The following is a 25,742-nucleotide window of genomic DNA, read 5'->3' as shown; positions in this document are numbered from 1 at the left end:
AATTTTAAACCACAACATTTTTTGTCTGCTATCTAAAAGAGGTATATTATTTTCAGATACTTTTCATTTTCAATATGTTCACTAGTAATGAATTCGTGCATTGTAGGCTATTAGTAGTACATTGTATATTTGTATATACTGTACAATATTTATTGTGGTCCGGAGGATGATCGCGTCATAAATATTTTATTTGGTCTTTTGATACTATTTCAGTATTTCTTATCATGAATTTTGATTGTTACCAATTTTTTTTGTGTGTTTCATTTTAGTGACACGTTTCCTTGCTTCTATAGGTCATCCAAAAGAAAGAAAGATATTTGATTCCTTGCACACATAAAAAAAAAAAAAAAAGAAGTAAGATATTTGATCATATTTCTGGTACTTTATTTTAGTCTTTTGATCAGTATGACAATTTAATTTTGTCTAACAATTTATTTAAGTAAATTACTTATTAGCAAAATATCAAATCAAATAGTTAATGTTGTAGCAGCGCTTCTAGAAACTCAGTGTGCCGACAAAAATAAAAACTGATTCTTTTTCTCTCAAATTGAACATAATTTTTTTATGCTGCAGTGAATCACTGTAGTCTTAAGTCATTATAGAGTTGGAGTTGTGGAACATATCTTAGAAGTAATACGATAGAATTGTTAATTGAACTGTAAATGGAGTTTTTCTAACTGTATACGGAATTATAAAAGTAAAATTCGAATCAAACAGGAACTAGCTAGATAGAGTAGAGACGATATATAAGAAATTAAAAACTTCTTTAAGTATAGAAGAGTTTCTTTTGTATTCAAATATATAAACCCTAAGCAAGGCAAACATGAAATGAAAGCACACAACGAAACGAACATAGAAGAATATTAAGAATTTGAACTTAAACTAAAGTTTCTTCTTCACTCTTCTCCCTTATTTGCAATTACATAAACACATATATATCAAACGAATTTGTTCCCCAAATTTTTCCAAGAACCAACCTACTATTTTATAAGGATCGCCTCAGAAATCAGAGCATCGACCACGTTGTTCCCAGTCGCCGTACCGAGTCGGTTCAGGACCTCTAGGTCCTCCGATCTCACCAGTATCTTTGTTCATAAACTCCTCACCTCCTTCTTCTTCTTCCTCTTCCTTCTCTTGAAGATTCTGATCTGGCTTCACGTTATCCTGATTCGGAGTCTGAGATTGAGCTTGCGGTGGAGGAGGAGGAGTACCGGAGCTAAAAAAACGTGACACTGGCTCCATGAATCTAGAGGAGACGGATCCGCTTGGTGCGATCAAACGAACGATTTTGTTCGTCGCCATTGTTTTTAGATGATGCAATCGGCGTAATCAGATCCCCAAACCTTCACGATTTTGTGATTAGTATAGGGTTCAATAGTCACTTTGGATGGGCCGTAATTTGATGACAAGCCCATTAGTCTCGAAGCCCAACATTTACATGTTTATTGGATGGGTCTTAATTTGTTAACAAACCCAGTAGGCTATAGGCCCAACATTTACATCTTTCTAGAAACTTGAGAGAATTAGAAAATAAAGATGGCCTCGCCCTGGATTCGAACTCAAGACCTTCCGTGTACTAGTAGGCCTCATTAACAAAAGCGATTCGATTAACCGGCATCTTATGCTATGATGCCACATCAACGATTGTGAGTGGTTTGTCACTAAAGAATGTGACAGGCTGTAATTATAGTAAATGATTTCACTATTTATTTTCGTCTACCACTACACAGAAAAAAATAAAAATAACAAGACGTATTGTTCTATCTTCACCGCTTCTCCTCTCAAATCTTCGACGATCTATACCATCATCTCCGATCAACCATGAGCAAAGGTCCAGGACTCTTCGCCGATATCGGCAAAAAAGCCAAAGGTAAAAATCATCTTATCGCTTCTTTCGTCTATTTATTATCAAATCTCTCGTCGTTTCGATTCCGGTTGAAATTACAACGCAGTTGTTGCTTGCATTTATGCCTGTTCACTGATTAGAAGTTCCGGTGTTTCGAATCTTTTCTTGTACGCTAGAAAAGATGGTCAGATTCTTTTGATTTGGGTTTGGGTGATTCTGTTGATTTTTGTAAGCTGATTCCGTTGTTTTTTTTGTTTGTTTCCCTTTGTTGGTAGATCTGTTGACGAGAGACTACAACACCGATCAGAAATTCAGTATTTCCACTTACAGTGCCTCCGGCGTGGTACGTTTTGTTATATCGATGCATCCGGCGTGCTGGTGTTTTTTGTATTCCTAGGTTTTCGTTAGATTCATCTGAGTATGTTTGTTTATATTCTTTTTCTATCGTTGTGTATCTGTGATATTGTTCTGTGTCGTTTGCATTTAGCAGCTTTTAATGAGTATATGTTCTTGGTCTTATCGATCTTGTACTTGTTAAAATCGATTTCATACGTTCTGTACTAGATCTTGGGTAATTGGATGTAAGTGACAAGATGAGTGTTGGATGAAATTAGTATGTTTGAGAAATATATGTTCGAGAATGAGTGCAAATGAGGTCAACGTTGGTATAGCTTTGTTGTATCTCTGTGGGTGTAGCTTTGCTGTAGAATTATCTCTTGTATCTTGCTGGAAAGCCTAATAATGTAGGCAGCTTATCTCCATGTATAATTGCACTAATGGAGAGCCTTATTTTCTTGTCTGTGTTCTTTTGTTTAGGCCCTTACTTCTACTGCTCTGAAGAAAGGAGGAGTTCATGCTGCTGATGTTGCCACACAATACAAGTACAAGAATGCTTTGTTTGATGTCAAGATCGACACTGATTCTAGTGTGAGTAGTAGTAGTAGTAGTAGGGAGATTCAGCAAACACTTTTTCATCTAAAACAATGTCAATCTGTTAACCGTGTTTGTATGTTTTTGCTTGGCAGGTTTTGACAACAGTCACATTCACTGAGATCCTCCCATCCACAAAAGCCATCGCCTCCTTCAAAGTCCCTGATTACAATTCTGCCAAGGTTTTTTGAAATCCTTTTTCTGTATGAAATCACAGATGTTTACTTCTCAGTGGTTTGAAAATTAACCCTTCAACTTTTGAATCTCATTAACAGCTCGAGGTCCAATACTTCCACGACCACGCAACAGTTACTGCTGCTGCAGCTTTGAAACAAAACCCACTTATCGACATAACAGCTACTCTTGGTTCGCCAGTCATCTCATTTGGTGCTGAAGCTGGATATGACACAACTTCCAAAACCTTCACTAAGTACAATGCCGGGATCAGTGTGACAAAACCAGACGCTTGCCTTTCAGTGATATTGTAAGACCACGAATCTTTAATCTAAGCAATCACTAAGGAAGGCTGTGTCTTGTGTGGGTCTGATATGAGTTTTTTTTTTGGCAGGGGAGACAAAGGAGACTCAGTCAAAGCATCTTACCTTCATCACTTTGATGAATTTAAGAGAACCGCAACAGTTGCTGAGGTTTACAGGAAATTCTCAACTAATGAAAACACGATAACGGTTGGTGGGGTGTACGCGATTGATCATTCGACTACAGTGAAAGCTAAGCTCAACAACCATGGCACACTCGGTGCTCTTTTCCAGCACGAGGTCATGCCCAAATCACTAGTGACTGTTTCCAGTGAGATTGACACAAAGGCTCTAGAAAAGCATCCAAGGTTTGGTCTCTCTCTTGCTCTTAAGCCTTGAGAACTCACTCACACACTGAAGACCTGCTGGAGTCTCCGTACTTTTCTCTTATCCTCTCTCATTGTTGATTTCTTCTACGGCAGGACCCGAGAGTGTTTGCTTATTTCTTCTTCCTTCTTTTTTTGGTTTCGTTTAATTGGAATAAATAGGTCCGCAGTGAACTTGACGGGATAATTCTTTTTCAGATATGTTCGGTTTTGGTCTTGACTTTTTTGTTTTAATTGAGCAGTATTCTTGAATACTCAGTGATTTTACCCATTTCAATTTCGGTGTGTACAATCCATTTCTTTAAGAAAACCAAATTTTTGCGTCGGATGCAATGCAAATTGCGTGACTAGTTGGTCTGCTGACTGATTGGGTATCGCGTTTGCAAAGAAGATTCTCCCTTATACAATCACGATTGATTGAAATGAATATCAATAACGATTTAAAACACAACTTAAACCTCAAATCAGATTTTTTAATCACGATCCAATTACAAGAGCCAGGAAATATAAGAACAAAATGATGGTACATTGGTACCAAAACCACAAAAAAAATCAACTTCGAATTCTGAATCATATAAATCATCCATGGATTCAAAAAAATTCATATAAACTCAATGAAAATAGAAAACTAGAGAAAGAAACCTCATTCAATATCAATCTACGTTCTCCATAACATCAGCAGCCGAAAACTTGGTACCCTTCTCCTTATCAGCGGCAGCACGTCCATTAGCCTTACGCTCCAAAAGCGATTTCCTGTCCTTGTCGAGACGGAGCTTAGTGATCATCACATTCGAAGCATTGACACCGACGTTGACCGTTGTTCCGTTGACCTTCTCCCTTGTGATTCTCTCGATGTGAATCACCCACTTGCGGCGATACACCTGCATCACTTTCCCTTCTCTTCCTTTGAACGTCCCACGAACAACTTGCACCTCGTCGTCTTTACGAATCGGCATCGATCTGACATTGTACTTATGACGGAGATCTTTGGATAGCGGCGAGCTCATGAGCACGCGTCTCACGCTTGAAGGAGCTGTGAAGTGAGCCTTCCTGTTCTTCCGGCGAGAAGAGGTCACACGAGGATTGTACTTCATCTTCGCCGGAGATTTGTGAACCAAATGAAGAGATTAGGGTTTTTTTGTGTGTGTGGCTGAAGAAGTGAAGAAAGAAATTTGTGAATCAGTTTATATATGAGAGATATTGAAATTCACTTAACGCCGCCGTTTTGTCTCATAAACGAGAATTAGGGTTTTTAAAGATACTGGGTCAGATGGATTTGATAAGTTTTATATGGGCTTTTAAAATCATTAAAATGGCCTTAGAGGGACCTTCTGGACGAGGGTTCGCAGCTATTCGTTTTTTATTTATAAACTAACCCAACACCCCCGCACGTGCGGATTTTTTTCTTTTTTGTATTTATTTACATCCATAAATTAAATTGATAAAAAAAGTTGTTAATGTAAATTTTTCCAACCATTTGAATATTGTTGTGTTTCTCTTATTTTTGAATAAATAATACATTTATTATTTTTATTTTTAACATTACATTGCCTAACTCTTTTTTGTTTCTACAAAGTACATGATCACATGAATGTTTGAACACATCATTTATTGTAGAGTTAAGTTATTGTGATAATTTTGTACATAATCGTTTTTTATTGGTTTGTGTCATGTTATAATATATATTGTCTTGTCATATTATAATCATTTTTTATTGGTTTGTGACATGTTATATGTATGATTAAGTTTGTTTTCCGTTTGATAAGCTTCCAGATTTTTAAAAATTTAATAGAAGCATTTGAATTCCTCAGCATCGATTTCAGAAAGAAGTTGACAGTTCTCAACATCCCACCACACAGTGATGGAAGCGTTAGCGTTCAACTCCGACGTTCTCGCCTTGCTATGCACGGAACCCATTTTTGTTGTTTAAGAAAAAAGAGCAATCATATTATATAGAGGGAAATGTTTGTGAACAACCCATAAAGTCTCTCCAAGCGCACATTCTTGCCCTGACCTGAGCATCACTCACTTGTTTTTCTCCGGTATCTGAAGAAACAAAAAAAAAAAAAACTCTCATATCAGGTTAATGAAACCTTTCAAACAATTATCAAAACTGCAATTCACTAACCGTCCAAACAATCGTGAATATACATCCATGAAATTAAATTAAATTAAATTAATATATGTAAATGTTTTGTCTTTATTTACATCCATTAAATTAAATTAATAAAAAAAAGTTGTTAATGTAATTTTTTCCAACCATTTTAATATTGATGTGTTTCTCTTAACTTGAATAAATAATACTTTTATTTTTAAAATTACACTGTTTAACTCTTATTCACAATTACTTTCCTTAAAAACATTTAAATAATTCTTTCAAATATTTTTGAATAGACTGAAAAATAATGTTAGTTTGATATCTTATAAATACCTTAAAATGAACCATAATTTTAACTTATATTCATTAGAACTAATCTCTACTATGCAAAAATAGAAAATAAATTCTAATTCATATTGTTTCAATGTTTGTACTTTTAAATTAAAATTCTTTTGATATTATGTGATGCATAAATTCTTTTATAAAAGTTAATAATTTTCTTGAATTTTCATATGGGTAAAAGATATTATACTATAACTAAAATTTTCTTAAATTTTCATATGGGTTTGATATTGTAGTATAACTAATTAAATTTAAGATATTGAATTTATAAGTGAAAACATATCAATTTCATATAATTAAAAGTTAGTGTATGATAAAAGCTGATTGAAATGGTAACTAGCTAATGAGTAATGAGATAGATAAGGGAGATCACAGAAGAATCCATTAAAGTTTGAAACAAAACATATACTCCTTCCATTTCAAAATATATGATGTTTTAGAGAAGTTCGTTATTTCATAATATAGGATGTTTTCAAATTTTAATGCAACTTTTAGATTAATTTAGTATTTTATATTATGCAGTATTGTTTCTGATTGGTTGAACTTGTTAAAGGTAAAGTCTTCTTAATCTGCGTGCTTTGCTTAAAACATCCTATATTTTAAAACGGAGAGAGTATATTTTTTTGATCATTTAATACTTGTTTAATACTGTATTAGGTTTTGTCTCTAATAAATAAATTAAAACCCGACAAATCACATTCGAGAACATCTAAACAAATTGGATTAAGGCTGAATCCGACAAAGCCACCGATACCATCACGCTCGGGTCCCATTCTTGGCTTAACCACTCAGCTTCCACAAGCCAAATTAAACAACAAATTTTATTTAAGATACAATATTTAAATATTAATTTTAGATTATTATTTTTAAATATATAATCTGAGAAATTTGATTCAGAGTCACCACCGTTGAGTCTGTTCAATTCAATCGTTGAATCTCGCCGGTGCCATATTTATACATTGGTTTTTTCCGAAAATTCAATATTTACTTGTTGTGAGATATGGATGTTGCGGCGGTGACGAGATGTGTGGGAAGAAGCTGCTATGTTTCTCCGGCGTTCGGTGATTCTGACCGGTTTATGAGATTATCGTTGTCTCAACGCTCCACGAATTCAGATCCCACCGGTCGTAAATGTTTGAAGTTTCGCGGGAAAAGTCACCGGAGACTTAGTTTCATCCGTCCGATCATGGCGACAGAGGAATCAATTTCATCGCCTTCCTCTGGTTGCGCCGGTACGAATCACATAATTCCCACTATGATCCGTTCTTAACGTTTAGGATCTGACTTAAGCTAATTTACTTATATGGTTTGCTAATTTCAAATGCTGAAGATTTCTTCAGATTTTGTCATTTTTTGCAACAAGACTAGAAATTTTCATAGTCTAAGCTTATTTGATTAGATCTTGATTAGTTGAACGTATTGTTGATAAATTGATGAGTGATTAATCTAATCTCAGATTAACAAAACTAACTAATAGGTGAAACAAAGCTAATCAACGGAAAGCAAAAGAACATTGTCTGGCATGATTGTCCTGTTTCCAAATCCGACAGGGAAGGTTTGATTAAGCAAAAGGGTTGTGTGATTTGGATCACTGGCTTAAGTGGTTCAGGGAAAAGTAGTCTGGCATGTGCTCTTAGCCGAGCATTGCACAATCGTGGGAAGCTTTCGTATATACTTGATGGTGACAATGTTCGATATGGTTTAAACAGCGATCTTAGTTTCAAAGCAGAAGATCGAGCTGAAAACATTCGAAGAGTTGGTGAAGTTGCCAAACTTTTTGCAGATGCTGGAGTAATCTGTATTGCAAGTTTGATATCTCCTTACCGGAGGGAACGAGCTGCTTGCCGTGCTTTGTTACCTGAAGGAGATTTCATTGAGGTTTGTTGATGTGTTAATGAATGTCAAATGCAAAGAGGCAAACATCTAAGATTTAACACCGTGAGTATTGAAGTCTGTCTTTTGGTTTTTCTTTTGATCAGGTATTCATGGATGTTCCACTCCATGTTTGTGAAGCTAGAGATCCAAAGGGATTATACAAACGTGCACGCGCTGGGAAAATCAAAGGTTTTTAGCTTTTTCTCTGCTTATGTTTTCAAGTTAACACACAGTTTGAATTGATCTTCTCTCATTTATATATGCCTTTTGATTATGCTTAAGGCTTCACAGGAGTAGATGATCCATATGAACCGCCTTTGGACTGCGAGGTTCATAACTATCCTTTTTTTTTCTTTTGTCATTTGAATTGATATAATTGATTCTCAAATTTGAACTACGAGTTGCAGATAGTGATACAAAACAACAGAGACAAAGGTGTTTCTTCTTCATCTTCGTCACTGACTGAAATGGCAGAGATTGTTGTGTCGTACTTGGACAAAAATGGATACCTCAAGACGCCTTAGAATACTGACACAAAATTACGTCTAAGGATTATATGATCATAATGTACTTTCCTTGTAATAGGCTCATCCGCTCATGTATCAATGCGTGTTAATTAATTGTTTGTTTGAATGTAATAGTAAAAAGTGCGGTTTCTTCCCCGTCTTTTTTTCACTTCTTCGACTTTGATTTTTTCCTCCCAAATTGACACGAAAAGTTTCAGATCGAAATATGTAACACAAAAGCCTATATAGATCTGAAGTTCGATGATGGCAGCTCAATCACTAATCGTTATGATTTTCGAAGTAATTTGAAAAATCAAGCTCTGACACCAGCTTATTTATAGAAGAAATTGTTACTTCTAATCAAGGATGTTTTCCTTTCGATGTGGGACAAAATAACCCAACAATGTCAATGGTTTGGGCCTAATATTAGAAACAATATCAATGGTTTGGGCCTAATATTTGAAACAAAACAGGCCTTTTAGATCCGGGTCGGATTCTACTCGTGTTCTACGGCGGCGACTGGTACTAACGTCTTCGATAATAAAAAACAAGACGCGGTGGCGAGGGCGGTAGTCTCAGATCTCAAATCGTAACGGTTAGGGTTCCCAGCTAACTAGAATCGAACTTTGAATCTATCAGCTCGTGTTGTCTCGATCCGAGTTTGGATTATTCGAGTTTAAAGTTGGAGAAGAAATCAAAGTCGAAGAAGAAGAAGGTGAAAAGATGGGGAAGAAACAGCACAGCAAAGATCGAATGTACATAACAAAGACGGAGTGGGCAACAGAATGGGGAGGCGCTAAATCCAAAGAGAATCGTACTCCTTTCAAGAGTCTTCCTTTCTATTGCTGCGCGTATGTTTTGCTTTTTTCCAACTCTATCACTTACTCAAATCTGATTTCGTTTTGCAATTTTTTGGATTTGAATCCCTAATTTTTCAATATCTGATTTCAGGCTTACGTTTTTGCCATTCGAAGATCCTGTGTGTACTAGCGACGGGAGTGTTTTCGAAATAACGTGAGTACTAGCGTCATTGTGAACTTTGGGCATTAAAGCTTTACTTTTTCTTATTAGCTTATTGATTTTGGGAATTGGGGTTTTTTTGAAATTGCAGAACTATAGTGCCTTATATTAGGAAATTTGGTAAACATCCAGTTACAGGAGCACCATTGAAAGGAGAAGATTTGATTCCTCTCATCTTTCACAAAAACTCTGAAGGTTTCTTCTTTGCTCTCTCTCTGTTTTCATACTTATATGGGTTCGTTGTGATTCTCATCTTTGAGATATGCTGATATATATATGTGTTGTGTCATTGTAGGAGAGTATCATTGTCCTGTTCTGAACAAAGTCTTTACTGAATTTACACATATTGTTGCTGTGAAGACTACTGGAAACGTTTTCTGCTACGAGGTTTGTGTTTTTTTTTCTTTCTTTTGATGCTTTTTAGAGTCATTTTGCTTGTGATTTTTGGTTTCAATGATTCTTATTGTTGTTTTGCTGTATGAGTTTAGGCAATCAAAGAATTGAATATCAAAACCAAGAATTGGAAAGAGCTTATAACTGAAGAACCATTCACAAGAGCCGACCTTATAACGATTCAGGTAACTGACTCCTTTCTTGATACTTTGCAATGATTTGGTGTGGTAACAGCGTATTTACTTTTTTTTCTTTGGTGATGTTTTGCAGAATCCTAATGCAGTTGACAGTAAAGTAACAGTGGAGTTTGATCACGTTAAAAATGGCCTCAAGATTGATGATGAAGGTTTGATTCAGTTTTATATTTGGTTCAGGCAATATATCATATTAGTTTATGTTGGTCATAACTCCCTTTCGCATGTGTGTTTTACAGAATTGAAAAAGATGAACTCTGACCCAGCTTATAATATAAACGTGTCTGGAGATATCAAGCATATGCTTGCGGATCTTGGCACTGAAAAAGCTAAAGAGATTGCTTTACATGGTGGTGGTGGAAACAAGGCACGTAATGAAAGAGCCGCTGCTATTGCTGCGATTCTTGAGTCGAGATCAAAAATCAAAGAGGAATCTAAAGCAGAAGAACCGAAGCAGACCTACAGTGTTGTGGATGCTGCATCTGCTTCCGTTTATGGAAGAAGTGCTGATGCAGCTAAAGCTGGTTCTAGTGATAAAACAGCAGCAAGGATAGCTATGCATATGGCTGGAGATAGAGCACCTGTTAATACTAAACTGGTTAGTTTCTTGTACGGGACACAATCGGTTTATAGCTTTGTGTGCGTTGTTAAAATGTTTGGTGCTTTTGTTGCAGGTGAAGAGTCGTTATTCGTCGGGTGCTGCTTCTCGTTCTTTCACTTCCACTGCATTTACTCCTGTGACTGGAAACGATTTTGAACTAATTGAAGTCGAGAAAAACCCGACAAAGAAAGGGTATGTTCAGTTTCGCACAACACATGGCGATTTGAACATTGAGCTCCATTGCGATATAGCTCCTAGAGCATGTGAGAATTTCATCACTCTCTGTGAACGCGGTTACTACAACGGAGTTCCCTTTCACAGAAGCATCAGGTATACATATTTGCCTTGGAAATCTGTTTTTCTTTTTTTTTGTAATAGTTTCTATGATGTTAGTATCAATTAATATATAAACGTGACCTTTTGAACTTTCTTCTACAAAGGAACTTCATGATTCAAGGTGGCGATCCTACTGGCACAGGATCAGGAGGTGAATCAATTTGGGGAAAGCCATTCAAAGACGAGCCAAACTCTAAGTTGCTTCACACAGGAAGAGGCGTAGTTAGTATGGCTAATAGTGGTCCTCACACAAATGGTTCTCAGTTTTTCATTTTATACAAATCTGCAGTCCATTTAAACTACAAGCACACAGTTTTTGGTGGAGTTGTTGGTGGATTGGCAACACTAGCAGCAATGGAGAATGTGCCGGTCGATGAAAGCGACCGTCCTCTTGTAAGTTCCAAAAGCTTTTAACTCAGTGTGTTCTTAAGTAGTTTTAGTCTCCTGAGATTGTATTTTGGAATTTCTGCAGGAAGAGATCAAGATAATCGAAGCAAATGTTTTCGTGAATCCATACACGGAGCTTGAAGAAGAGGAAAAAGAGAAAGCTGAGAAAGAGAAGAACGAAGACAAAGACATTGTTAGTATCATCCCTTCCACCAAATAAAATCTCTTCTTTTCAAATTTGCTTTCGATTGATCTGATAGAATTATATATTTTATATGCAATTGTGGTGCATCAGGAAAAGGTTGGGTCGTGGTACAGCAACCCGGGATCAGGAACAGCAGAAGCTGGAGCCGGTGGTGGTGGCGTCGGGAAATACTTGAAAGCGAAGAGTAGTACAGCCACAAAAGAGACTAGTGGTGCCATAGACACTGATCTTTCAACCATTGGTGTGTCTAAGAAAAGAAAAACTACTGCGTCAGCCTCCTCAGGGTTTAAAGATTTCTCTAGCTGGTAATTTGGTAACAGTCTCTAGCCATTTTGTAAAACTGTTGACTAGTTTTGATAGAGCCCAAATCACAATAGCATTTGTATGACAACATTGAACCTTTTATATTGAAAAGCTGAAGCTGTAATCAAAAGCTTCTTCAGTAAAAGAAATTAGAATCCTTACACTGGTATATGAATGCCTAATCTACAAATTAAATCAACAACAATGATCAGCACAGAGAGATCTACAAGAACATATCTGGGTATCTGTATGACTTTAAGGCAGCCGCCATTTACTGTGCCAGTAGATAGATACTCTCGACCACATTGGGAATCCAAAACTGTACTCCAAAGGCTGGTCAGCAGGTCCACCGATAACTAACGGTAACCATACATATCTCGAGTCCCGTAAATCAGCCGGGTTCCACCTATCTGCCATGAATATAAACGCACCGGGAACACCCGGTAAGGGAATCACATACGTGCTCTGCGCAAAGAATGTTGTTAACCGGAAAACTTTGTTACCACCAATACATGGATTCCCCAGTTTCTCCCATGGACCCATAATTGATTCAGCCGCATGAGCCAAGGCTTCATTTGGTGCCCAGCCAGTGCACCAAGAAGTGACCATATAATAAACTTTCTGATGCTTAAAGATAGCTGGAGCTTCCCTGTGTTGTCCCACCATTACTCTCTTCATAACCGGCGTCACATCAAGGTAATCTTCTGTTAAGGGTCCTATATGAAGCACGCTATTGACTTCAGACGAATATATTAGGTAAGCAACACCATCATCGTCTTTGAAAACAGTCATATCCCGACTGTCAAACCCGTGTGGACGTTTACTGTATAGATACTCGAAAGGACCTGCCGGGTTATCGCTAATGGCAACACCAACTGAAGCTTTAGTGTAGTTTGCATCGTCAATATGCATCCACATCACATACTTTTCTGTCTTTTCATTGTAGATCACTTTAGGTCGCTCAAGAACATTGGATTTATGCAAATCATGGGTCTTGTTTGTTTCTTCAGCTCCGAGTACAATGCCTTCATTTTTCCATGTCCATAAGTCTTTTGAAGAGTAACAACCAACCCCTATAATATCCACCTGGAGACAACACAAGATCCAAAATTTAACCACAAGAGAAATGCTAATAGGACCATAAAGTTAGGAAAAGTGAAAGAAAGTGGAACTTACTCTAGCTGGTCCTTTCTTATGAGCATGGTAAGTTGGTCCATCTTTATATTCTCCATACCAATAGTATGTGTTAGATTTCTCGTCAAGCAGAATCCCTCCACCATGGGCTTGAATTGGATTCCCTTCCGTGTCCATCCAAATTTTACCGGGGAAGTAATACGAAGTCTCGTTTCCCATATCCTTGGTTGGACCAAAAGCAGCAGTTTTCATACCGGGAAAGAAAAGATGACGAATTGGTGACTTGTCGTCAAGAAACTCCTCAACCAGAGGGATTGGTTTTCTTGATCTCCGTTTACTAGTACGAGGAGAACGCTTCCTAGGTGGTGGCATTCTCAGGATCTCTTCTTCAACTCTTACAAGCTCACGAACAACAGGATGATGAAGATGAAGATGTTGATGATGCATTACTTGTAACTGATCAGAAGAAGAAACGTCTTCGTGAATGTTGTTATCTTTTCTGCTGTACAGCGAGACAAGATGAGCCACCAGGAAAAAGCCGACGACGGTCCATATAATAATAGTAAGCAATGAATATCTGCAACCTCCTCCTGCATCATTGCAATGCAAAGATGTTGGTTTCTTATTGTATTTGTTGTTGTTCTTCATTATCCTCATTTCTCTCTCTCTCTCTCTTTCTGTCTTCTTCTAAAACACTGTACATATATATACAACAACACTCTGTAGATCCAAACATATACATATATATATATATATATATATCTAGTGCAACAAAACTCAGACAACCACAAGAGACTCATCAACTCTAAATCAGCAAACTAGAAAAAATCAAGCTATCAGAGATAGAATGAATCTTGAAGTTCGTTGGCAAAAATATGAACACAGATTTGATGCATTTCGAAATGGATTAGTGTTGATGCGTTATGTTCGAAGCTAGTTTAGCTATTCAAAGCAAATCTGGCAAAGTTGGTGAGCTCAATTCTAGCTAATTCAGATCCGAAGCTAACACCCAAACCAGCTGAGCAGAAGTTTAAACTTAAGTATACAAAGCAGATTCAAACTAAGTTCCGCAAATTCGAGAAAGTAGGAGGCGAAATCATCGGAAAACGTACCTGAAAATCCTCGGAGACCGGCGGCACTTCCCGACATTATTCGAAGATTCTCAACTCTCTTTAGCTTTGTCCGAAAGCAAACACCAAACCGAACACTTCTCTCAGATGCGAGATTAGGAAGCTGAATCGAGAAATCTTTTTTTTTTTTTTTGGCTGAGGAGATTCAGAAATAGAGTAAAAATGAAGTCTAGTTGAAACGGATCTTTCAAGGTCTTTGGTGATTCCGACGTGCGAACGAAGACGAGACTAATGATTCAATCTAGTCTCCTTCTTCTTCTTCTTCCTCTGATTCAGCTCTGATTACTTCCTTGTCTTTGCTTTCTCTCGGGGCATTTTTTCCCCGGTGATTTTATAATTAATATAAAGGAGCTAGTGATGATGATTATTATTAATTAATTAGTGCAATTATCTATATTCTCAATGTTCTTAAATAGTTATCTAATCCAAATCGTTGTCATTTTATACCAATTTCTGATTTTTTTTTCTTTACAACGTTGATACAAAGCAAGAAAGCAAGAAATTATAAAAGGAAATTAATACAGCCAAAAATAGAAATTAAGAAGAGAGGAAGAAAGAGAGTGTTTGTTAATCTAAATATCTAACAGTAATTAACATAAAGTAATGGTCTAAGCTTTTTTTTTTTTTTTTTTTTTAATAGGTCATGCACATGAAATGTGGCTTCTTTGAGTGGTTGACCCATTTGTTTTCCACCTTTCTTCTCTCTCTCTCTCTCTCATCATTTGTTTTAAGGTTCTCAAACAACTTATTAAGGTAAATAGTATTCTGGTAATAGTTATTAAAATAATTGGAATGTAGTAGACAAGTTGTTTGTTCAGTCACACACTCACACTTATTACAAATGTTTGATACAATGTCATATTTACACTTTTAATACACTCTCTATTCTTTCAATGATATTTGTAAAAAAAAAAAAAATGTAAAGACCAAAAAAAAATCAGTATGCTATATATTCACTTGTCGTATATCTGCAGAGGAAGTTGGATGAATCGAAAACCAAGCAAAACTTTTTCCTTTCTCTTGGAAAGCTTTAGCGAGGAAGAGCAAAACTAGAACCACCATGATTAGAGACAGAGCAAGGATCGATGCCCATAGGCGATACATCGAAGCTTTGAAGGGTTCACATTGGTTAGAGACTATGCTCGATAACGTGTCTTTTACGGCAAGGCATTCTGTTAGGTTTTGAAGAGAAGGTAATATGTCGAGCATCCCTTGAGCTGAGTTGCTGTATGCATATACCTTGAGGTAAGCTGCTTCCGGGATGAATTTCCCGGTGGTTCTGCAAGTTTCCGGTGGATCTTTGTCGTGGCATGTGAATCTCGAAAGAATCTACGTAAAGAGTTTTTATGTTCACTTATATGTCTTACAGAGAGATTCATGAGTTTAACTTGGGCTGCATGGGTACTAATGAGTATAATTTAAAAGACTTACGTTTGGGAATTCGCCGATTGGAATGGCTCCATTGGAGCAACTTTGTGGCGTATAGCTGTTAATTTGTTGTCCGACAAACGGATCGCATATGATTCCAGATTCAGGCGCCGATGAGACAGTACTGCTCCGATCAGTCAACGCGTTAGAACGCATTGACTGTGCTACTTTTGAATTTAGCTGAGAGCAAAATAAAACAAGAAACAGAGGATTTAGATTCTACCATTAACAAGAACTCTTGACTCTTTCTACCTATCAATCATTATTAATACCTCGGTGATGAAAGTGTGAATCATCAAGCTTATCTCATTTAGGGTTTTGTCAGAATGAAGTGGATCCATACAAGGGAAAAGATTAGTCAGTGTGCTGTTTTGTGGGTTTTGTATGAAACCATTGAAACCTGAACAAAGGTCTTCTGCGAAGCTGCGTGAGTGGAAAATTGAGGAGTTAGGGTTTAGAAACATGTGGAGAATTTTGATTATAGGGCTGATTGACTTACGTGTGGATAAAGAAATCAAATCCAGTTAGAACCCAACAAAGAGTTGTTATGATCCAACACAAGAATATCACCCTTTGGACGAAGATGAAGAAGAAGAATTAGTATTTAAAGTTAACCGAATTTAATAAGAACAATGTTTGAATTGCTTACATGATAAATCCAGGGTGCCAGTGAAGAAATAGAGGTACTGAGACAAAGACAAAGTCCAAAAATATCCCATTAGGATCAGTCCAATATCACCATAACATCTTCACAATTTAAATGAATGTTAAATGATCCCACCAAATGCTAGAAGCAGCACAAACAAGTTGGTGGATGAAATCATTAGATGAGAGAGATACCTAGAGAAACAAAGCAGAACAATCAGAGTTCAGAGGAGATTAATAAAATATATATATATATGAGTCATTGTCACATATTCATACGAGATTTTGATGGCGAGATCAATGGAACGACCGTTATGACGAAGGAATGATTGAATAAGGCGAGATCCTTTTCCGAGTCGGTGGGTGGTGACGTTGAGAAGATGAGTCGTATTCTGATCGTATGGAAGCAACAAGTACTGTATCTTAGTTAACGACACTATAACTGTACGGATGTTTCTCTCAACATCTTCTCCTGCTTTGTCTATGGTTTCTTTCATTTCCTCTGTTCTGTTCTTCGACCTCTGGTTCGCTGCTATCACTATCCCTGTCGTTGCCCTGTTTTGTAAACCCAACATATTTTATACCTTTTCATAAAAACTTCCATATAAACAAAATGTAAAAGCTTACATGGAGAGAAGCATGACGAGGAGGAGAAGTAACAACAGAGGAAGATAATAACGGTTAAGATATCGACGGCGCGTGGAAGGAACGCGTCTACTTTTGTCGGAGAAAGCTACGTAAAGTCCCAAACATACGCCGACAATAATCAACAATCCGGCGACGAAGTAACCGTGGAATCCCGTAAATGCCGTAGCCTGAGATTCCATTAACACTTAAAACTACCATACAATGTTAATGACAAACAAAAAGAAGGTTAGAGAGGACTCACAGCCCAATAGTGCTTGTTTCGAACATCGAAGCCTCCGTTGTAATGACTAAAGCTGTTAAGAGGATCGCGTCGACTCTTAAACCTCTCATGATCTCCACCGTCCGATAAACTTGAAACCGCCACAATGGGAGAGATAACGAACGTTAGAAGGAGCTGAGACAGAACTCCGAGTATTCTTGATTTTGTCATGTTGTTGAAGTTGATGATCGAAAATCATGTTCCTTTGTTTATTGTCCTATTTTTGGGGATTTCTTTGAATAAAACAAAGAGATTTATTATGAGATATATTTTTTTGGTTATAAAATTGCCTTTCTTCTTCGAGTATTTGGCTTACTTACTAAGGTAAGGATAGCTTGTGGCTACATTGTTCTTAATTAAAAGATTGTTTTTTTTTTGTTCTCTCTCTTTTTTTTTTTTGTTAAATAGAAGAAAGGAGAGTGATTTGAGTAACGTATCTTGAGCCGTTTTCTCTGGATTTTTATTTGACTCGGCTCTTTTTTGTTGTTGTTTACTTTTTAATTAAAAGGGGAAAAGGATCAAACCATACCACTTTATTTCATCACTAAAGTGTGTATGTATGTAAGTTATATAAACCAGAAGCTCGAATTAATTAGCTCTTTTTTGAAAGTAAACATCTTTCTCACTTGAAAGAGATCCGCTCTCTCTCAGAATACAGATTACAGAAGCTCAATGTTCTTCGCTTTTATGAAAACAGTCTCATGGCTGGCTATTAAAAAACCTTAAGATGACATTGAGTCATTGACTTAACACGACAGTTCTTGTTGAAAATATTGTTGAAAACAAGGTAAAGCTCTACAAACAAGGTAAAATAAAAACCCAGGTCTTGTTGAAAATATTGTGGGCGGCTTATTTAAAACCCGCTGAAAGAGAAAGAGGGTTAAGTTTTGTTTTGTTTCACTCTTTTACAAAGTCCCACATCGCTCGCAAGAGAAAGTTGGAAGCAAGGAAGAGTAGTATAAATAACGCGGCCATGAGTCCGAACAATTCATACCTTTCTCGGCCTTTTGGCTAAGATCAAGTGTAGTATCTGTTCTTATCAGTTTAATATCTGATATGTGGGCCATCGGCTCACACGATATTAACTCTATTTTTTAAGGGAGAAGGCCCGTTAAGATAGCTTGCTATCTGGGCCTTCACGAGTCGCCCATGCGTTGCACTACTGCACGGGCCCGGCTCAACCCGCCATTACTCAGTCTAAACTTAATTAACATCCAAAATTTAAAATTAAATTTAAACATGCATAAAAGGCCTATTACAATTGGGCCTAAAATGTCCATAATGAAACCTAACAAAAACGGGGCGTATGAGTAGAGGCTTCCAATCTGCAGCGCCATGCCATTGGTTCGTCACGACGCGACTCCTTAAACGCGAGTGGTTGGCGTGAAATTCTTATGTTTTTCTTGACAAAATCTTTAAATAAATTCTTCTTCCGAACTTCTCTCTCTGTCCAAATCGAATCTTTATTCTGATTGGCTAATCAAATAATATAATTTACATAAATACTATATAGCTTAAGGCTCCATGATTTTCGCTCTGTCACACACAGCTTGAGTTTCCCTACAAAACGAATAGTAAATCAAATCTAGACCGTTAAACCCCACGACGTTGAAGGACCCACAAAACTTGTTTGACGGTTCAGATTCACTGTAACTTTTTAATTCGCCGGCTCTATCTCTCTTGCCGTGTTTTCGATTTTTTTTTTTTGACAGGAAGAAGAAACTCACAAAAAGGAAAAATATATCTTGGAATGAGATAAATAAATATCCGCAGCGAAGAGCGGAAGAAGGAAGCTTTTCCCTTTTTTAGCCCTCCCCCATTACATTAAGAGATCCGTGGCGGAGAATTTCTAGCAGACCGATCTCTGTTTCTTACGAATCTCTCTCTCTTGTCTTTGTCGGAAACTCGACTTCTCTCTGATAAATCTTATAAAAATATGGGTTTGTGGGATGCTCTTCTCAATTGGCTTCGCAGGTCAGTTTTTTTTTTTTTTTTTTTTAATATCTTCTACTTCAAATTTTTTTTCTTTGTTTGTGGGATTTTGATTTGGATTGTTTCTTCTTGTTACTTGAGTTCAATGAAACATATAGAACTGTTTCGTCTGAATTTTAATTCTGATTCGTAGTTTCTACGACGACATTAGGTATAGCAAATACACGATCACATCAATCTCAACAAAGTTACTCTCTTTTTTCAGCTTATTGCTACCGTTTAGATTTGATCATCAAGTTTTAGGTATAGACAATACAACTGGGATGGGATCTATAGATAGGTTGTTTAGTTAAATGAAGATAGCTGCACAAAGAGCTAAAATTAACAAGGGGTGTGAGTAATGAAATATATAAAGATTCCTACGGAACTAGTTGTGAGGGCAACAACTAAGGGTTTGACAAATCTCAAATTTCCTCGAATGATTACTTCACGTTTGCCCGATTTGCATAGTCTCAATTGGTTCAATGTACATTTTTTGCAGCCTTTTCTTCAAGCAAGAAATGGAGCTTTCATTGATAGGATTGCAAAATGCAGGAAAGACATCACTTGTAAACGTTGTTGCAGTAAGTAGTATTAGTATACTTCCCCACCATCATTTCTTCTATTTATCTTCTAAACACTCGTTAATGGCTTCCTCTCTTACCTTTCCTTGTTCAGACTGGTGGATACAGTGAAGACATGATCCCTACGGTGAGTTGCATTACTCCTTATGATGTTTTGTTAAAGTAACACAAAAGATTTGTTTGTTCTTGGACTAATAGTAAAAAGGATTCTTATTCTTTCTTAGGTCGGATTCAACATGAGGAAAGTGACAAAAGGAAGTGTCACAATTAAGCTTTGGGATCTTGGTGGTCAACCTAGGTTCCGCAGCATGTGGGAACGCTACTGTCGTTCTGTTTCTGCCATTGTGTAAACATCTTATATCTTACTATTCTCAATTAGGTTTCAGATGATTAAAACTCCTGACTCTTGCCACAATTTGGTTCTTGCTGATTCTGATTTCAGGTATGTAGTTGATGCTGCTGATCCTGACAACCTTAGTGTCTCCAAAAGTGAACTCCATGATTTGTTGAGCAAGACGTCGCTTAGTGGTATCCCTCTTCTAGTCCTTGGGAATAAAATCGACAAGCCTGGAGCTTTATCCAAAGAAGCCTTAACCGAGGAAATGTAAAGCCTTTTAACCGAAAACACACAAAAGACTGACTTCTTTACTTGGATTCTGATAATGTTTTCTCCATTGTTTTTGCACAGGGGACTCAAGTCACTCACAGATAGAGAAGTCTGTTGCTTCATGATATCTTGCAAGAACTCCACCAACATTGATCAAGTCATTGATTGGCTTGTAAAACACTCCAAATCAGCAAGCTAAACTTTGCTACAAAAGAAGAGAAGTCAACTCTCTAGAGTTATTGATCTTTCTCAGCCTTCTTGTGTGTTGCTCCTTTGATGATGATGATGGTGGAAGAAGACAGTTGTTTCTTTTTTTCTTCATCCTGTGAAATACAAGATTTGTCTTTCTTTTTTTTCTTCTGATTCTTTATCCTCTTTCATCTGTGTCTGCTGCTGTTGTCTGTATATTAGATTTGATTGGTTCTCTCAGGGTCAGTTTTTTACAATTTACGAGTTCATTGCATGTTTTGAAAGAAGACAAACATATATGGCGTATTTCGTAATTTCGAAAAACTTCAGACCAAAAACGGATATTTTCAAAAAAACAACAAGATAAAATAAAGGACTAGGCTTTACGCTCACTTGCACTATCCTCTCGGAACAATGGACGCTTCGGTGGTGAGATTTTCCCAATCTCCGGCAAGAGTGACGCCGGAATTTGAACCAGATATGGAGAAGATTAAACGGAGATTGCTCAAGTACGGTGTTGATCCAACCCCTAAAATCCTGAACAATCTCCGAAAGAAAGAAATTCAAAAACACAACCGTAGAACCAAGGGCGAAACCGAGTCAGAGGCGGAGGTGTACACGGAGGCGCAGAAACAATCCATGGAGGAAGAAGCTCGTTTCCAAACCCTAAAACGGGAATACAAGCAATTCACGAGGTCAATTTCTGGAAAAAGTGGCGGCGGCGACAGTGGTGGGTTAATAATGGTTGGGAATCCATGGGAAGGAATCGAGAGAGTGAAGATGAAGGAGCTCGTTAGTGGTGTGAGGAGAGAAGAGGTTAGTGGTGGTGAAGTGAAGAGAGAGAATCTAAAAGAGCTTAAGAAGATACTTGAGAAGGATCTTCGTTGGGTTCTTGAAGACGACGTTGATGTGGAAGACTATGATATGGACAGAGAGTTTGATCCTGCGAAGCGGTGGCGTAACGAAGGAGAAGCAGTTAGAGTTCTCGTTGATAGGTTTGATCCCTGATTTCAATTTCTGGGAATATTTGATGTTATGAGGTTTTTGTTTATGTTTGTTTGATTGATTGTGTTCATTAGATTAAGTGGTAGAGAGATCACTGAGAAGCATTGGAAGTTTGTGAGGATGATGAATCAATCAGGGCTTCAGTTTACTGAAGATCAGATGCTTAAGATTGTTGATCGATTGGGACGTAAACAGAGCTGGAAACAAGCTTCAGCTGTTGTTCATTGGGTGTATTCTGATAAGAAGCGTAAACATCTTAGGAGCAGGTGATGTTTCTTGGCCATTTAGTTCCCTTTTTGTTCATTTGATTTGATGGAGTGTGGACTGATGTTCGAAAGATTTTAACTTTTGTGGCTATCGTTTCTTGAGGATGAATCTATACAGCTTGTTTTCTGATTGTATACAACACTGGTTTCTACAGGTTTGTTTACACCAAGCTTTTGTCCGTTCTTGGGTTTGCGAGGAGGCCTCAGGAAGCTCTTCAGATATTTAATCAGATGCTTGTAAGTAGCTTCCGATTTGAGTCAATTTTATGATGAGGTTGATAGAGATGAACATCGTACTATAGCATTTTCGTTGCAGTTCGTGGATTAACTCTCATTCCTTAGTCACTTTAGGGTGATCGCCAGTTGTATCCTGATATGGCGGCATATCACAGTATTGTTGTGACTCTTGGGCAAGCGGGTTTATTGAAGGAGTTGCTGAAAGTAATTGAGCGTATGAGGCAGAAACCGACGAAACTAATGAAGAATCTGCGCCAAAAGAACTGGGATCCTGTGCTTGAACCCGACTTGGTTGTGTACAATGCTGTAAGTGTGCATTTCTGAATTTTGAAACTTTTTACATATCTTTTATGCAGCGGATCAGTGTATCTAATTGCTAGATCCATTCTTGGCTTAACTGGTTCCCAGATTCTGAACGCTTGTGTTCCAACACTCCAATGGAAGGCTGTTTCATGGGTATTTATAGAGTTAAGAAAGAATGGTCTGAGGCCTAATGGAGCTACATATGGGCTTGCAATGGAGGTAGCGTTCTTGTTTTCCAACAAACAAAATGGTTTACATAATTTTAAGTAAGATGCGGTGGAGTAGTTGTGGGTACCCTTAAATATGTATCAGGAGCTGTCTTTTTTGACAGGTTATGCTGGAGTCAGGGAAGTATGATCGTGTTCACGATTTCTTTAGGAAGATGAAAAGCAGTGGCGAAGCTCCAAAAGCAATTACATACAAGGGTATCTATTTGACTCTTATCTGTTTTTAGCTGTCTTCATTTTGGTATCTATAAGGTGATATGATTCTTATAGTGCATGATTGATTTTTTCAGTTCTTGTCCGAGCTCTCTGGAGAGAAGGCAAAATCGNCATTTCTGAATTTTGAAACTTTTTACATATCTTTATGCAGCGAATCAGTGTATCTAATTGCTAGATCCATTCTTGGCTTAACTGGTTCCCAGATTCTGAACGCTTGTGTTCCAACACTCCAATGGAAGGCTGTTTCATGGGTATTTATAGAGTTAAGAAAAAATGGTCTGAGGCCTAATGGAGCTACATATGGGCTTGCAATGGAGGTAGCGTTATGTTTNTAATGGGCGTTGGGGGGATGCAATGCTCGAGGCAAGTTCTCTCATACTTTACCCTTTTTGATTCTCGGAGAACTCCGCGAAAGTAACTTTCTTCAGAATGCGATGATGCAGGTGGGGAGGATGAAAAGACTTGAAAATTGCAAGCCACTCGAGATTACCTTCACTGGACTTATAGCGGCTTCATTGAACGGTGGTCATGTTGATGATTGCATGGCTATATTCCAATATATGAAAGATAAATGCGACCCAAATATAGGAACTGTGAACATGATGCTTAGAGTTTACGGAAGGAATGATATGTTTTCAGAAGCTAAAGATTTGTTTGAAGAGATTGTCAGCAGAAAAGAGTCTCATCTAGTCCCAAACGAGTATACATACAGCTTCATGCTTGAAGCTTCNTACATAATTTTAAGTAAGATGCGGTGGAGTAGTTGTGGGTACCCTTAAATATGTATCAGGAGCTGTCTTTTTTGACAGGTTATGCTGGAGTCAGGGAAGTATGATCGTGTTCACGATTTCTTTAGGAAGATGAAAAGCAGTGGCGAAGCTCCAAAAGCAATTACATACAAGGGTATCTATTGACTCTCTCTGTTTTTTTAGGTTTCTTCATTTTGGTATCTATAAGGTGATATGATGCTTATAGTGCATGCTTGATTTTTTCAGTTCTTGTCCGAGCTCTCTGGAGAGAAGGCAAAATCGAGGAAGCTGTTGAAGCAGTCAGAGATATGGAACAAAAGGGAGTTATAGGAACAGGTTCAGTTTACTATGAATTGGCATGCTGTCTGTGCAACAATGGGCGTTGGGGTGATGCAATGCTCGAGGCAAGTTCTCTCATACTTTACCCTCTTCGATTCTCGGAGAACCCCGCGAAATTAACTTTCTTCAGAATGCAATACTGCAGGTGGGGAGGATGAAAAGACTTGAAAATTGCAAGCCGCTCGAGATTACATTCACAGGACTCATAGCGGCTTCATTGAATGGTGGTCATGTTGATGATTGCATGGCTATATTCCAGTATATGGAAGATAAATGCGACCCAAATATAGGAACTGTGAACATGATGCTTAGAGTTTACGGAAGGAATGATATGTTTTCAGAAGCTAAAGAATTATTTGAAGAGGTTGTCAGCAGAAAAGAGACTCATCTAGTCCCAAACGAGTATACATACAGCTTCATGCTTGAAGCTTCAGCTAGATCACTGCAATGGGAATACTTTGAGCATGTGTATCAGACGATGATTCTTTCTGGTTACCAAATGGATCAAACAAAACACGCATCACTGCTTATAGAAGCATCAAGAGCCGGGAAGGTAAAAAAATCTTCTTATAGTTTGTGTTTATGAAAAGCATAAGCTGTTGTCTAATTTTGTTCATTAATGCAGTGGAGTCTTCTAGAGCATGCCTTCGATGCGGTTCTTGAAGATGGAGAAATCCCTCACCCATTATTTTTCACTGAACTGTTGTGTCATGCAACAGCTAAAGGTGATTACCAAAGAGCCATCACACTGATTAACACTGTGGCTCTCGCATCTTTCCAGATCAGTGAAGAAGAATGGACTGACCTTTTCGAGGAGCATCAAGACTGGCTTACTCAAGGGAATCTTCAGAGACTCTCCGATCATCTCCTTGACTGTAGTTATGTAAATGAACCAACGGTCTCAAACCTCTCAAAGTCATTGAAGTCTCTATGTGGGTCTTCTTCTTCTTCAACACAACCCTTGTTACCCATAGATGTAACAACTCAAAGTCGGAGCGAGAAACCGGAGGAAGATTTGCTTCTTCATGATACAACAATGGAAGATAACAATGATGCTAATGGTGAAGCTTGGGAATTTACAAAGACTGAACTCGAAACGTTGGGCCTAGAAGAACTCGAGATTGATGATGATGAAGAGTCTAGTGACTCTGATTCGCTTTCAGTTTATGACATTCTGAAAGAATGGGAAGAGAGTAGTAAGAAAGAGACTTGATAATGCTTGTAAAGTTTCTCAAAAATATTTGATATGGTTACAAAGATTAAACAAAATCTTAACTTATCTGCTTATTCATCTCTCCTCAACCCAGTTTCAAGGTTACTTAACAGATCATCCACATATAATAAAAGATCAGTTTTACAGAATCTCAGAGACTCGGAGAAAAGAACATATATGCGATCAAACTGCGGATTTACATTGCTACTAACCAAAAAAGAGCAGAAAGGTATGGAAACTTTTAAACTCTGCAGGTGATGAGAAATCTCCCAACTCGAGACTGAAATAAGAAACCGGTAAAACCCCTATGTATATATATTATGGCTTGCTCTGTTATAGAACTTCCCCATGATGGTTGTTTCTTTCTGTTTTACCAAGTATGATTACGGATCCTGAACTTCAAAGCTTTCATGGCTGCCTTAGCAAAGATCTGAGCAGCTTCAGCTTCAGCTTCTGCTCTTTCTGCCTCTTTTGCTGCTTCTTCGGCCTCTGTGATAGCAAATTCTGCCTCTGCAACTGCTCTTGCTGCAGCTTCTGCAGCTTCTTGAGCTGTCATACCTTTTATCATAAGTAACTCATTGTCTACTCGGGACTTAGTGAGACTGTTGGCGCCGTTCTCCTCGGGTTTTGGTGGGTCTTTCTTGTTGTTTTCTTCCAAAATGAGTTGAGGAGGGTTCGGTCTTGCTCCTACGGT

At 37.7% G+C, this 25,742-nt stretch overlaps 10 protein-coding genes across 13 annotated transcripts in view; 5 read left to right on the top strand and 5 right to left on the bottom strand.

Moving 5' to 3' along the window:
- LOC104744602 (succinate dehydrogenase assembly factor 4, mitochondrial-like) lies at positions 772-1,349 on the bottom strand. Its single transcript, XM_010465680.2, has one exon. The coding sequence runs from the start codon at positions 1,300-1,302 to the stop codon at positions 1,000-1,002; it is 303 nt and encodes a 100-aa protein (XP_010463982.1). The 5' UTR covers positions 1,303-1,349; the 3' UTR covers positions 772-999.
- On the top strand, positions 1,731-3,896 carry LOC104744591 (mitochondrial outer membrane protein porin 2). Its single transcript, XM_010465670.2, has 6 exons — positions 1,731-1,870; positions 2,122-2,189; positions 2,663-2,773; positions 2,872-2,958; positions 3,052-3,260; positions 3,345-3,896. The coding sequence occupies exons 1-6, from the start codon at positions 1,822-1,824 to the stop codon at positions 3,649-3,651; spliced, it is 831 nt and encodes a 276-aa protein (XP_010463972.1). The 5' UTR covers positions 1,731-1,821; the 3' UTR covers positions 3,652-3,896.
- On the bottom strand, positions 4,086-4,810 carry LOC104744580 (60S ribosomal protein L26-2). The gene has a single exon (XM_010465659.2). The coding sequence runs from the start codon at positions 4,730-4,732 to the stop codon at positions 4,292-4,294; it is 441 nt and encodes a 146-aa protein (XP_010463961.1). The 5' UTR covers positions 4,733-4,810; the 3' UTR covers positions 4,086-4,291.
- LOC104744570 (adenylyl-sulfate kinase 4, chloroplastic) lies at positions 6,928-8,628 on the top strand. The gene is made up of 5 exons (XM_010465648.1): positions 6,928-7,310; positions 7,556-7,956; positions 8,058-8,142; positions 8,236-8,282; positions 8,361-8,628. Exons 1-5 carry the CDS (start codon positions 7,079-7,081, stop codon positions 8,475-8,477), a joined length of 882 nt encoding a protein of 293 aa, XP_010463950.1. The 5' UTR covers positions 6,928-7,078; the 3' UTR covers positions 8,478-8,628.
- LOC104744545 (peptidyl-prolyl cis-trans isomerase CYP65) lies at positions 8,969-11,974 on the top strand. Its single transcript, XM_010465617.1, has 11 exons — positions 8,969-9,310; positions 9,411-9,473; positions 9,571-9,674; positions 9,775-9,866; positions 9,968-10,057; positions 10,143-10,218; positions 10,306-10,664; positions 10,741-10,997; positions 11,108-11,396; positions 11,476-11,583; positions 11,686-11,974. The coding sequence occupies exons 1-11, from the start codon at positions 9,183-9,185 to the stop codon at positions 11,902-11,904; spliced, it is 1,785 nt and encodes a 594-aa protein (XP_010463919.1). The 5' UTR covers positions 8,969-9,182; the 3' UTR covers positions 11,905-11,974.
- Positions 12,023-14,406, bottom strand: LOC104744555. Of its 2 annotated transcripts, none has more exons than XM_010465629.2 (3): positions 14,145-14,406; positions 13,075-13,727; positions 12,023-12,984 (listed from the first exon to the last, which is right to left on the bottom strand). In XM_010465629.2, the coding sequence occupies exons 2-3, from the start codon at positions 13,687-13,689 to the stop codon at positions 12,154-12,156; spliced, it is 1,446 nt and encodes a 481-aa protein (XP_010463931.1). In that variant the 5' UTR covers positions 13,690-13,727; positions 14,145-14,406; the 3' UTR covers positions 12,023-12,153. The 2 variants fall into 2 exon arrangements, with proteins under 2 accessions (XP_010463931.1, XP_010463939.1); XM_010465637.2 differs by having other exon boundaries at positions 13,075-13,622.
- On the bottom strand, positions 14,936-17,481 carry LOC104744534. Its single transcript, XM_010465606.1, has 9 exons — positions 17,125-17,481; positions 16,863-17,050; positions 16,515-16,790; positions 16,372-16,430; positions 16,240-16,276; positions 16,090-16,161; positions 15,863-16,013; positions 15,594-15,770; positions 14,936-15,491 (listed from the first exon to the last, which is right to left on the bottom strand). Exons 1-9 carry the CDS (start codon positions 17,311-17,313, stop codon positions 15,108-15,110), a joined length of 1,533 nt encoding a protein of 510 aa, XP_010463908.1. The 5' UTR covers positions 17,314-17,481; the 3' UTR covers positions 14,936-15,107.
- On the top strand, positions 18,723-20,788 carry LOC104744505 (ADP-ribosylation factor-like protein 8A). The gene is made up of 6 exons (XM_010465572.2): positions 18,723-19,116; positions 19,616-19,697; positions 19,792-19,824; positions 19,922-20,043; positions 20,140-20,301; positions 20,386-20,788. The coding sequence occupies exons 1-6, from the start codon at positions 19,079-19,081 to the stop codon at positions 20,501-20,503; spliced, it is 555 nt and encodes a 184-aa protein (XP_010463874.1). The 5' UTR covers positions 18,723-19,078; the 3' UTR covers positions 20,504-20,788.
- Positions 20,858-25,153, top strand: LOC104744515 (pentatricopeptide repeat-containing protein At5g67570, chloroplastic-like). The gene is made up of 9 exons (XM_010465585.2): positions 20,858-21,488; positions 21,573-21,764; positions 21,920-22,001; positions 22,116-22,307; positions 22,410-22,523; positions 22,636-22,729; positions 23,743-23,900; positions 23,981-24,388; positions 24,461-25,153. The coding sequence occupies exons 1-9, from the start codon at positions 20,908-20,910 to the stop codon at positions 25,046-25,048; spliced, it is 2,409 nt and encodes an 802-aa protein (XP_010463887.1). The 5' UTR covers positions 20,858-20,907; the 3' UTR covers positions 25,049-25,153.
- Positions 25,095-25,742, bottom strand: part of LOC104744524 (telomere repeat-binding factor 2) — a 3,486-nt gene continuing 2,838 nt past the window's right edge. Inside the window, exon 7 of one of the 3 annotated variants that reach the window (XM_019238922.1) lies at positions 25,095-25,422. In XM_019238922.1, coding sequence (XP_019094467.1) covers positions 25,419-25,422 — 4 coding nt within the window. In that variant the 3' untranslated portion in view covers positions 25,095-25,418. Of the gene's footprint in view, positions 25,736-25,742 lie in introns of all 3 variants that reach the window. The other 2 variants (XM_010465595.2, XM_019238927.1) reach the window with 2 other exon arrangements.

This window comes from Camelina sativa, chromosome 2 (genome assembly GCF_000633955.1).
Source record: "Camelina sativa cultivar DH55 chromosome 2, Cs, whole genome shotgun sequence".
NCBI classification, from domain to species: domain Eukaryota; kingdom Viridiplantae; phylum Streptophyta; class Magnoliopsida; order Brassicales; family Brassicaceae; genus Camelina; species Camelina sativa.
The sequence above is the reverse complement of the archived record's forward strand: the minus strand, read 5'-3'. Positions and strand labels throughout refer to the sequence as shown.